This window comes from Camarhynchus parvulus, chromosome 13, assembly GCF_901933205.1.
Source record: "Camarhynchus parvulus chromosome 13, STF_HiC, whole genome shotgun sequence".
Taxonomy (NCBI): domain Eukaryota; kingdom Metazoa; phylum Chordata; class Aves; order Passeriformes; family Thraupidae; genus Camarhynchus; species Camarhynchus parvulus.
The window spans coordinates 16,476,992-16,489,475 of record NC_044583.1 but is presented as its reverse complement, the minus strand read 5'-3'; the positions used below and the strand labels follow the sequence as shown (position 1 = coordinate 16,489,475).

The 12,484-nt window shown below is 48.2% G+C and overlaps 1 protein-coding gene across 1 annotated transcript in view; it reads left to right on the top strand.

Annotated features, from left to right (window-relative positions):
• Nucleotides 1–282: 282 nt before the first annotated feature.
• UBTD2 (ubiquitin domain containing 2) overlaps nt 283–12,484 on the top strand; it is a 42,400-nt gene continuing 30,198 nt past the window's right edge. The window contains exon 1 of the mRNA XM_030957488.1: nt 283–391. Within this exon, the coding sequence (XP_030813348.1) occupies nt 322–391 (70 nt within the window). The 5' untranslated portion in view covers nt 283–321. The remainder of the gene's footprint in view (nt 392–12,484) is intronic.

Here is a 12,484-nt window from a genome sequence, read left to right as displayed (position 1 = left end):
GGTCTCGGTGCCGGTGCCGGTCCCAGTCCCAGTCCCGATCCCAGTCCCGGTGCCGGGGCGGTGCCGGTGCCGGTGCCGGTGCCGGTCCCGGTCCCAGTCCCAGTCCCAGTCCCGATCCCAGTCCCGGGGCCGGTGCCAGTGCCAGTCCCGGTGCCGGGGCGGTCCCGGGGCGGTGCCAGGGCCGGGCACAGGCCGCGCCCCGGGGGCGGTGTTGCGGAGCGGGGAGGCGGCTCCGGAGCCATCGCGCCTGCCCGGCCGGCGGCGGAGCTCGGTGCAGGGGAGGGGGGCGGGGGGCGGCTCGGCGGCGGGTCTGCGGGCCCCATGGGCGGGTGTGTGGGCTCCCACCACGACTCCTCGGGCAGCCTCAACGAGAACTCGGACGGCACCGGAGGTGAGCGCTGCGGGCCGGGCCGGGGGCCCGCGGGGGACCCCCGGGGCGGGCGCTGCGGGCCGGGGCCTGCGGCGGGCGGGGAGCCGCGTCCGGCCCCGGCCCGGATCGTGCCCCGGGCCATGCCCCGGCTTCTCTCCCTCGTTCGCCCGAAGTTTGCGGGGCCGGCGGCGCTCGGCGGGCGCTGCCCCAGGGCGCAGCCCCCGCCCCGCTCCGCGGCCCCGGCGTGCGGGGCTGTACCGGGGGATGGCCCGGGCTGTGCCCACCGGGGCTGTACCGGGGGCTGTACCGGGGCCATGCCGGGGCTGTGCCAGGGGCTCCGTCGCGGCTCCGTGGCCGGGCCATACCGGAGCGGTGTCGGGGCTGTCCCGCCGGGCAGTGCCGGGGGCTCAGGGCCGCGGCCCCTGCTGAAATGAAGCCCGACTGGGGAAAGGGCCTGCCCGGGGCTCCCGAAGTTTGTTTTCCTCGGGCTCCGCTCCTTGCGGTGTGCGGGCAATGATTCCTGGGCTCGCTGAGATCCTGGCAGTGCTGTGGGGCCCGGGTTTCTTTTCCAGCCGGGAGAGGTGCCTGGCTCCAGCCCCAGCCGCCCGTGAGACCGGAGCGGTCGGCGGCGGCTGGAGATGCTGCGTGGATGGGTGGGTGGGTGGATGGATGGAGCAGCGTGGTCCCTGCGAACGCAGCCCGACCTGGGGAGCAAAGCCAGCGTGCAAACGCTGCTGCAGTGTCAGCAGCCTTTCACCGGCGGGTTTGTCTCCAGCTAAATGCCTGAATGATTGCTTTTTTCAACCTCTCAGGTTTGTGGACCCCTGATGTTCTCCAGCTGAGCTGTGTGTGTTTTATAGTCATTTAAAGTCAGCCTACCAACAGGATACTTGACTTATAGGTAGTCCTCACACATGCAGGGTCCACAGATTTCAGGAGGAGAATTGCTGATCTAGGTCTGTGTTTTTCCCTGTGTTTTACAGAATGTTATTTATCAGTCTGGTTTTTATTTCGAATGTCCCAGCTGATGGGTGTTCTTTCCATCAGTGGCTTTGCTGTCATTCCATAATGTAAAAATATGCAGCACTTGGAGTTGTATCTGAACCAACCATCTGCTGGTTCATGCCAGATACAGAGTTCATGGAAATACCAGAATTCCAGCTGCTGAGAGCTGTGTGGGATTTCGCAGAATCCCAGAATAATTGGGATTGAGGACTCCAGTAGTTGGGGAGTGACCTCTGGAGATCATCCAGACCAACACCCTACTGAGGCAGGGTCATCCAGAGCAGGTGATGCAGGGACACATCCAGGTGGGTTTGGAATGTCTGCAGAGAGGGAGGCTCCACAACCTCCTGTGGATTTAATCCCATCGGTGTCATTGAAAGGAATTTTATAGCTTTGAGTAGTGTGAGTCTTCCTTACTCTATTAGTAAAAAGAGAAGGAGTGGGTTACCTAAGATGCATCTGTACTAAGCAGATTTACCAACCAGTAAAACCCTGCAGGTGTGCTGAGCAGAATGGACCAGTCAAAAGAAAAGAACAGCAGGAATCATCACGTACCCCCAAAGTCTTGACCAAAAAATAGCATTAAAAGCTCCACTGGTGCTTGTCCTGAGATGTGCTTTGGTGTTATGAGGTGAGATCATGTCACAGAAATAGGCTGGGTTTAATTTCCTTGCTCTTATCTCACCTGTGATATCAAATGAATGAGATAGGAGAAGAACACGATCAGGCTTTGGGTGATATTGTAAAACAGATTCCACGCCCCAGAGCAGCGTGTGAGGTGGGCAGGCTCCATCCAGGCTCTCTGTGTCCCTGCCTGGTGCTCCCAGGGCATGGCACTCTGCTGCTCTGGGGTTAAATAACCCATTGTGCCTGCTGCATTACAACAGCAGCTGGGCTTTCAAGATGTAAGAGATGTGAAATTCGTGTCAGCTGGCTCGTGTTGATTCATGCTCTCAGGGTAATGTTCCTTAAGGTTGTCTCGCCGAAGTGAGAAGCACTGAAATTTCACTTGAATTATGAGCTTCTTAGGACTGTCTTAAACAATCAGCTCCAGTGTGCAATAGCCTGTTTTGTAATGCTACAGATCTGTTCCTGCCTCTGCACAAGGAGGAAAGGGGGGGTAGGTTAAGCTGGGGGAAGCTGTGAGTATCTGCCCTAAATGTGACTCCCCAGGTGTCAAAGTCCAGCCTGCACTGATTCCGAGCTTTACAAAACCTGCCAACGTGCCCTCAGCAAGCCTGAAACCTGGCTTGCTCTCCCAAGGGAGCTTCTGTCTGGAGGCATCAGCCAGTGAACCAGCTGAAGCAGAAGTGAACACGGTTTGGAGTTGAGACCTGTGCAGAGAGATGACTTTTTCCTGTTCCCCAAGTGAGGCTCATTTCCTCCAGCTCCGGGGTTGTGACCTCACCCGCTACATTCGCTTTCAGATCGCTGGCGGTGAGCGGGGCCAGAACGTTTCGAAATCCTAGGAAGGTGTTTTGGAACACGATGATTCTAGCTTGCCAGTGATGGACTTGTTTTGGAGAGGCTTTGTCTTTTCCCCAGAATGGAAAAGTTTCCTGGAGAATTGCGGGCGCCCAAGAGCTTGATTAGCCAGCAGTGGCTGTGTGTGATGCTGGGTGAGAGCAGAGCCAGCTCTCGAGTCTGATTCATCCCAGTTTCAATTTATTCCAGGGCAGTGGGGAGTGGCAAAATCGTGCTCAATTGTGTTATTGGAGTTGAGAGGAGGATTTGTCACATCCCTGTATTCTCCTCAGTGTTTTTGTCCATGGCCAGCACTTCCCGTTGCTCGTGTGCAGCTTGGCAGAGCTGACGGCATGTCCTGGCCATGTGTGCTGCTTTTGTCTCTTCCTGTGGGCATTTTTCAAGGTCAGGATGCCTGTGTGTGTCAGGAGAGCTGGTGTGGATCCTCAGGTGTGCCTGCATGTGTGAGATGGAGCTAATCAAAAGCCCAGCTTATTGCACAGCTCTGTTTGCAGTGACCGGAGCAGGAGGAGGCTGTTCCTCACCAAGAATTTAACAGATGCTGCTCTGCCCATCGGGCTGGAAATGAAATGGGCTTTGCAGATTGGTACCAGCTGTTTCATTAGCACTGCTCTTTTTAGCAAGTTCTCATTTCACCAGGACATTGTTTGGCATAGACAGGAAAAGTTCCTGCCTTGATGCTCGATGTGTTATAGCCCAGCAGCCCCAAATTGTGATGGATGTCCTGGGTAGATTTATTGGGGAGTCATTAAAGGACATCATTAATTGGGTTATAGACACAGTTTTTGCCCAGTTCATCCCTTTAGCTCAGCTGTGTCCCACCTAACAGCCCAAGGTTTCAGGAGCTGAGCAGTGCCTCCCTTCCAGCTGTGCCCTGCTAAAGGTGCCCAAGTTCCTGCAGGATGTTGGAGCAGGGGAGGAATAACTGTTCTGCAGCCACTCCCCAGGCTGTGTGACCTCTTCACTTGTGCTTCTGGCATTGCTTTGGGCTTGGAATGAACTGCTGGAAAACTCTGCCCTTGTGCCTGTACATCAGGTATGTTCAGTTGAGCAAAACCAGCAGAGCTGTGCCAGCTCCCATCCCCACGGGCAAGTCCTTCTGGAGGGCTCCTCAATTTCTTTTTGAGAAGGAAACGGAGGAACCTGTTCATTCTCTCCTGGCAGCTCTCACCCCTCTCAGAAGCTGCATGTTATTTTGTCTGACATGGTGAAGTTCAGTGAGACAGTTACTCATGTGGGGTGAGGGAAAAGCAGGGAATCCAGTGGCTGGAAGCAGGAGTCATTCCAGATTAGGGATTTTGGCTGCAGCTGTCTGATTGCTGCTGAGCTCTCCTTGACACGATGCTCTCCTGCCTGCTGCAGTTCTTGTCACCCTTCCTCGGGAGCAAAGATGCTGATTCTGTTTGAAATTTGTCTTCTTTCCTGCTGCCCCCATCACCCAGCAGTGAGAACAGGGCCAAGTGGAAATAAAGCTGCCAGAATGGGAGATTATTCAAACTCTCAATTCCTCCCGTGGAGTTTGATGCAGTGCTGGAGCTTCATTAACTCAGAGAAAGGCAAATATTGTGCTCCACCTCTGCTCTCAGCAACTGGACAACAGTTTCTTAAATATTTTCCTTGAGTGCTGTGCAGGGCTGCGTATCACATGGCTAATTGGGAGTCACAATAACTGCTTTCATGGTGCTTCTCTGCAAGACTGACCAGGGGAATTTGCATATTAAGCAGTGAGATTTGTGGCTCACAATTGCACTAATACAGCCGGGCCCTGCTTGGCTGGCACGGGGGGTTAAACAAGCAGCTCATGACTGAGCACTTAAGAGCATTTGGTGCCTCCCTTTTGTGCTGCAGCGCACAAAGAGTCTCCCAGAGGGATTTTTCAGTGGGTTGGAGCTGTTGGGTGCAGGCTGGGATGGTTTTTCACTGCCATCTGAAAGAGGCACCTCTGGATTTCAGGTAGTTCCTGCTGGCCTGGAATACAGTGCTGGCAAAAATCAGAAATCAGAGCTGGCTTTTGCTGTTAGGTCCTGCTGGGGGGTGTTTTGTGTGGTTTGTTTTGGTTTGGGTTTTTTTTTTTTTATGGAATAACCAAAAAAGCTTAGCATGACTGAAACTTCCTCCAAATCCTTCCTGCTCCATGCCTGGGTGTATTTAAAGGATGTGTAGATGGAGCACTTGGGGGTGTAGTTTAGAGGTGGCAATGATGGGTTAATGGTGATCCTGAAGGTCTTTTCCAACCTAAACGAGTCTCTGATTTGCTCAAGGTGTTTTATCATGGCTTTGGAATAAAATTCCAAATTTTAATTCCCGAGGGCTGGGCACCCACAGCCTCCTGGAGGTTCTTGGGGGCTGGAAATGGTGCTGCCAACCCCTGATAATTCAGTCCCCAGTGTTCCTCTCCTGGCTGTCACTCTGCTGCTGGGACACCTTTCATTTGTAAACTACCCGACTCGGTTTTGTTTTCCAGGTGATAACAAGGAGCTCTCAGAAACCCAAATAAAATGTTATTTTTGCTGTTAATAAGGGCTGGCAAACGAAGCTGTTTGGTTTCCTTTTTGGCTGGTTCCTCCATGTAATTGTTTGTTTGGCTTCTAGATGAAGTGATTTATTTTAATTTCTCTGTTTGGGATTGCAGTGTTGAAAACGACAACATCCTCCTTCACTGAATGTTAAATACAATGAATTGAACAGTCATTGTGCTTTGGAGACTTTTGATAAATGGAAAATATTATTAGTTGCCAGTTTGAATAAACTCTACAAAGCAGCCATGCACTCTCATTGCAGCAAGTAATGTGATAGCTATTATTTTTCATGTGAATGTTGAATAATATAATTTATGAGTCACAAATTATAATACAGTTGAAGCCTGAAATACAGATTTGCCTCGTGCTTAAGTTGCAAATTCCTGTGAGTCTTCTTGCAGGTACAAGGAAGGGTCAAGTTGGCCTTAATTGCTTTGGTTACCTCTTAAAAATAAGAATATAAAGATCTGGAAAGTTCATGAGCAAATGACCATGATTGAGAAGGGAATATAACTCCTCCTTATATTTTAGAGTGTGATGTAGCAATCTTCATCCTCTTTTCTAGACAGACACTGTGTATAAATGTCTGATACATTTTTAAACAAATTATGCTGTTCTGTGGAGGAATAGCAAAGCTGGAATCAGTACCTGACTGTAAAATGAAACATTTTTCTTGCTCTCTGAGGTTTTTAGTTAGTTTCATCTGCTGCTTCTGTGTTGTCTGGCAATTTAGAGTTGACAAAACAGAAATGTGCAACTACTTAGGAAGTAAATGAACTTGTCAGTTTTGTTAGGGATTTTTTTAAAAATTTGGTTTGTTTTCTTGTTTTTTAAGGAAACAAAAAGGTTTCCCCTCACGTGGGGGTTGTGTTTGCAGTGTAATTCAGTGCTTCAGACTGAGTTATCCACAGCAGAGAGGTGGTGATGGATCCAAAGCCTCCTGCATCCCAAAGCAGCAGGAACGTTGGTGGCACTGAGTGTGGAAAACACCTCCAGCACAGGATGTCCGCTGTGTTTGACCTGAGTGCAGGGAAAACGTCTCTTGTGGTTTATTTAACCTGAATTTTGCATTTACTGCCTTGTGCTGGCCCTGGCACGCTCAGATTTGATGCAAGTGAGAGCTGGACAAAAGGTGGGGCACAGCAAACTGCAGGAAGTGGTTTTGTTCTGGTCTCCATTGCAGGAGTAAATTAAAAACTGTCTCAAATGCTGAATGAGGCTTTCTTAGACTACTTTAAATATTTAAAACACCATCAGTCTCATCCTGAGGCTCCCCAGCGCTGGGAAATGCAAGGGCACTGCAGGTTCTGCAGGTAATAAATGCAGGAGCAGTTATTGGATGCTATCAATTTGCAGGAGCTGCTCCACAGCCACTTGACCTCTCAGGCCTGACGGAAAACATTTGGAAATTGTCCTTCCCAAAGCAGAAACGCTGCTGGGGATGTGGATTAGAGCAGTTTTAGCAGCTCCTCCCTTCAGCCTTTTCTCAGTGTCCTTTTCCCTGCCCATCTCCCCCTCTCCTCAGTGGAGAGGATTTAAAAAGGAAAATTCAAAGCCCTGCTTGAAAGCCATTTGTGGATTTGTGGGAGGAGATGGGCACAGCTCTGAAGCACTGATTTTTTTTTTTTTTTTGCTTCTGGAGAATCTCATGTGCTGGAGGATTTTCTGTGTGCCTATCTGTGTGTGTATAAAGACATCCTTGTGCTGCTGATGAGGTGGAAGGAGGGGATTTGGGGAGTTTCTGCATGATCTGTCATGTGGTTTTTCCCCCCACATCCTCAACCATGAAAGCAGAGGCACTTCACAAATGGGAGTGGAAAATGCTTCAGTAGTTTGCAGCAAGAACAGGTAGTGCCCAGGGGGAAAAGATTAGAGGCTAAAATGGGAAAATGTGTCATACAGACCATGGTAGCTCTGTACATGTTTAACAGGGAAAGTTTACTCTTAAAACATATATATTCAGTCTAGCATTACCACCACTTTTCTAGAAATAAATTACTTTTCATCCCCTGAAATGATAAACATTTTATAGCTCGTAACAGCTCCCAGTTTATAATAATGTATAATAAATGTAGCAACTATAAATAATTCTCTTAGTTCAGACAACAGATTCTGGAGGGAGGCATTTTTCACCTTTTCCCGGAGGAGCTGTGTGCTCTTTGAGAGCAATCCCAGGGCCTGAAATGGCATCGGAAGCAGAGCACAGCACTTTGGGATTGGAAGCTTGTTACCTTTCTATTTTTAAAATCCAGTCATGGAGCTGCAGCTCGGCTCCCATGCTGTGATGAAGGGCACTGTGGATTCAGCAGAAGAATCTCTCCGTGGCATTTACTTTGTTGCTTTATTTCCCTGCCACAGAGCTCTCATCTCCCGTGATTCCTGCCTGCCTGGGTAAATACAGACTCTGGAAAAGAGCACCTACAGAACAGCACAGGGTGCCTGCAGCTGCCAAATGCCATTTTCTCCTCTCTGCCAATTGTTGGGGTTTTTTTTGGGAGCACCTGAGCCTGCAGCAGAGCATCAGCAAGCACAGGATAATGGCTGGCTGGAAAATTTAAGGAAAAATTGTTAATTCCCCTGCACCAGCTGCACAAAGCATTTCATGGAGGAGCTGTCACCGAGCCCTGCCGTGTCACCTGTGCTGGATTTGTGCCTTCAGAGTGGGTTTGGGTGTGTTTTTCTCCATCTCAGGTGCACACAGAAGCTGGGTATGTCAAAAGGGTGTCTTTAATGCAGAATACTGAGCTTTCAAGTGCTCATGAGCCATTGCACTGCATCCCTGTCCCTCAGAGGGGACGTGCCCTGAGTGGGAAGGGAACACCCAAATCTTGGAACGTGCAAATGTATTTTAGATGGTTTTTTAGTGCAGGTACAAATCCCATTCCTACCTAGCATGGCTGTGGCTGCTCCCAGCTTGTTACCCCTCCCCAGGGTGAGAAGACTGGAAGGAGCAGGTGGGAAGTTTTTGGGAAGCACCGTGGTCACCCGAAGGTTGGATGCAGTTTCCCTGGCTGGATGAATTCCCAGGTGGGATAAATTTGGTGGCAGTGATGCTTTGGGAAGGCTGAGCTGGAAGAGAGACCAGACAGAGTTAAAAAATAAAGCAGGGATTTATTCAAAGGATCCTCAATGGATCCACCTTGGGCAGCACAAGGGCCCAGCCAGGGCTGCACCCAAGATGAACCAAAATGGCCCCAAAATGCACGGCCGGGCACGGGGTCTGTCGCTGGGATCAGTTCTGCTCCATTTGCATCTTGCACTTCATTGTCCAATCCCAGCTGGATGAAGTCCCATTCTTCTTGTTTTTCTCTTGTTTGTGCTCTTGGGGCTGAGATTTGGATCATTTGTCCTTGGTGCCCAGCTGGAGCAGGAATTGTTTTGTCTCCCTGCTCTGTGCACAGAGCTCACCATCCCCTGATGTGAAGCTCAGACCCACACACTAAAGCAGCACAGAACCTGCTGTTGATGCCTCAGGTTTTAGTTTTTCTATTTTTCAGAGTCAAACATGTTCAGCTGAGCACTCCACTTCCAAGGAGCAGCATTCCCAGATTTACCACTGCCCCATGGCTGAGGCTGAGCCAAAATCTCCCTTTCCCTGGGCATTTCCATCCTTCCAGTGCCTGGAATGACCAAACCTGCTCTGGAAACTGGGAAATCACAGCTCCAGCTGAAGAGGAGCACTGGGAGGGCTGAAGGAGAGGAAAGCTGTCACAGAGCTATTTAAACTTTATTTTTTTTGAGAGTTACATTTCACTCTGAGTTGCATGTTGATGACTTGGCTCGGTGAAACACGTAGCAGACTGATTTTTTTTTGTGTGTGATTTTTTTTTTTTGCTCTGTGCCCACATAAGTTCGTTAAAAGCACATGGGTTGCTATAAATATGAGTGCTTTTAGAACAAAAATACCTTCTGTGAAGTGCTGATCAATATTGGATATTATCCTGAGACAGGTTGAAATGCTCATTTGAGATGAGTTCTCACTCTTTTGTGTGTTTTGCACATCCACAGATCTCCATTGTGTGTTTATCCAGATCTAAAAGTAGTTCTGGTGCCAAAAAAGCTCGAGTTTCAACAGAAAACCACATGATTATTGCTTGACTGAAGTCACACACTTCCAGTCACTCACAGATTGGATGGCCCCACGTGGATGTTACAGCAAAATCCCATTTTTTGCTGCCTTCGTGCATCCCAACAAATCACAGTCCTTGTGTGTATCCAGGGCTCTCCTTTTAATACAGCACTAAAATAGCTCCAAAAATCCTCCAGGCACGGGTTTGGCTTTATCTGAAACTCCTGCAAAATAGAGCAGGGAGTACAAGATTTTAGTCTGGCAGCTGGGAATAAAAAAGGAGCAGCAGCATTGTCAGATTGTTGTGGTTTGGTGTTACAAGGCAGTACCAGAAGAAAAATCCTTTAGTTGTAAATAAGCTTTTAGTTCTTGAGCTCTGCCTTGGAATGGAGACTTTCTAATTAAGTGTAGACAGAGCTTATTTTCCGTAAACCTCTGAAAACACTTGGATTTGGGGTTTTTATTCTCCTAAATAACACAAACCTTTAGAAACCATAAGAGGTTCTTCTCAGCTGTTGTTAGAGGTGAATCTCAAGGGCTGTGTGTGCTCTGCCTCCCTGGGAAGTTTTGTGCCCTTTCTAATTCTCCTAAATATTGGTGTCATTTTGTGCCCTTTCCAGTTCTCCTAAATATTGGTGTTGTAGGAATTAGGTTTAAGTTGAGGAGGAGAAGTCGTGGCTTTTGATTAAATTATCACTCTGGCAGCTTGAAAATTGGAATTTTAGCTTAAAAATTGAAATAATCTGCTGGGTTTTGGAGTGTTGGAGTGCTCAGCAGTGGGGAAAACACAATCACCCACTTAAACAGGAACCCAAAATTCTCTTTTTTATCATTAGCATGACCGGAGTGGGAGGGCTCTAAACACTCCCCAGTCCCAGCCTTCCTCCATCCCAGGATCAGTCATGATCAGTTCTCAAGGAGCAAATCTCCCCAAGAATTGTTAATTTAAACTTATTGAAATTGATGCTTACCACAGCTTCTTCACAATATTGCTTTGGGAAATCAACAGGTTCCTTTATAAAATTATTTTTTCCTGCTTTATCCATCCCAAATAAAGTGTTTTATCTTAGGAATGTAACTGCAGTTCTTTCAGGCTCTGATCATGTTTTTCCTGATGATTGGTGTGCTGCAGCACTGGGGAAGGAACCACATTAGCATTTTATCTTATTGTGCTGGGAAACTTGTTACCAAGAGTTAATAATTTGCATTGAGCTCACATTAGTTAGGAAAATATTGCAGATATTTCGGGGTGGGGGAGGAAGTGTTTTGGTTGCTGCCAGTGCCCTGCTTTAACATCTCCTGGCAGCTCTGTCCAGAGGGATGCTGAGCTGCTGATCTGATAATTGAGCCTGTTCAAAATCCATTTTATTAACTAAAAAATCCATTTTATTAAGTATTAAGTAGTGACAATTCAGCTTAAAACAAATTTCTGCAAAGTCCAAGATGGCAAAGGCTTCTGTATCTCTGCTTCAGTGCTGTGTCAAGCAGAATATTCTGCCTTAGAAATTCAACCAACTGATCTAATCTTGTCTTGAAACTCTTTCCAGGTTTGCCTGCTCAAGGATTCTGTCGCTATCTGATTGCTCTGCCTGCCAAATTTCCAGGCTGAGTTCATCTGCCATTGATAGAGTGCATTTCTCTCTGCTCACTGCATTCACCCTTCCTTCTTTCACACGTCTCCTTTGGTTATTATGAATTAATCAGGGCATTTTTTCCAGCTGAGGGGACTCTTGCCATGCAATTCAGCTTTAGGGATCTTCACCATTTCTTTTCTTGTGTTTTGAAACTTTCCAACTTTTCCTGGTTTCTGTTGAAGGTTAATAAATTAGGAGCCCTTTTTCTCACAGAGCATTTTTCTATCAAGATATTTCAGGGATTAATGTTTGTTAAAGGCAGTTTTGATGCTAATAACAGGGAGCTGTGTAGATGCTGCTCAGTTTTTAATGCATTTTTCTCCTGCTCATCCTCAGGTCTGAAAGTGGCCCCGGTTCTGCTGCTCTGGGCTTTGAGATGCCTTTGTTCAGAGCTGTGGAATCAGCACTTCCTGGGCATGGTTTGCTCATTAGAGCACAGTAATTAGTGAGTTTGTCATGGACTTGCATGCAGCCATTCTTAGGAATCCTTTCCACTGCTGCAGTGAAATCAGGTTTGGGTGTCGGGGTTTGATTTTCCCAACGCTTTCAGGAGTTCCTTTCCCTAAAGCAAATAATCCCACTTGAGGAGCTGTGGGAGAGGTGGGCTCCTGTTTTCAGATGGCTGAAATAAGAATCTCTTTTTAAAAATGTTTTCTCATTGCCAGGCAAACTTCTCATCCTTAATTTGAAACTATTTTCCCTTGCAGAAAGGGCAGCAGGGGTGAGAAGAGAATCTGTGTGATAATGGAGAGTTCTGCTTGAACTCAGAACTTTTCTTGCAGACACTTTAGGGCTCAGCATCTTCGCACATTTATTTAAGTTGTTATTACATCAATTATGTCTTAAATAATGGGGAAAAGTAGGAAAAGTGCATCTGTCCTGACAAAGAGCTCTGCTCTTGCTTTGCAGTGACGCCACAGGAGAACTGAGCTCCTGGAGCACTATGGTGAGGAGCTTTTTAGAAAAGACAAGCACAGCCCATGGCCAAGCCCTGCTTCAGCTCTTGCTGGCTGTGGAACAGCTGAGAGCATTGCCAGCACCATCCCTGGGCTGCCAGTTTTGAGCCTGCCCTGAGCTGTGGAGAATTAAATGCATTTTCAATCAAATTCTGTGATCCCTGCCTTTGAAAGGAAGTTCCTCAAGGGCTGTGTGTCCGTAGGAAACCCTGAGCAAGCACCACTCAGGCCATTAATAGAGCTAAAGCCTGGTGTGCTCAGGGACTTCTGAAAGAGATCAGATTAATTTGCTAAAGGTGGAAAGGCTCTGGCTGCTTTAATCTCGCTTCACTTCAGCAATTGAAATGAAGAGGGCAGGTTCCTGTGCCTCCTCCAAGGTCCTTCCAGCTCACAAGGTGCTCCCTGTGCTTGGCATTGCTGAGAGGAGGAGGAGGGGGCCTTGCTTC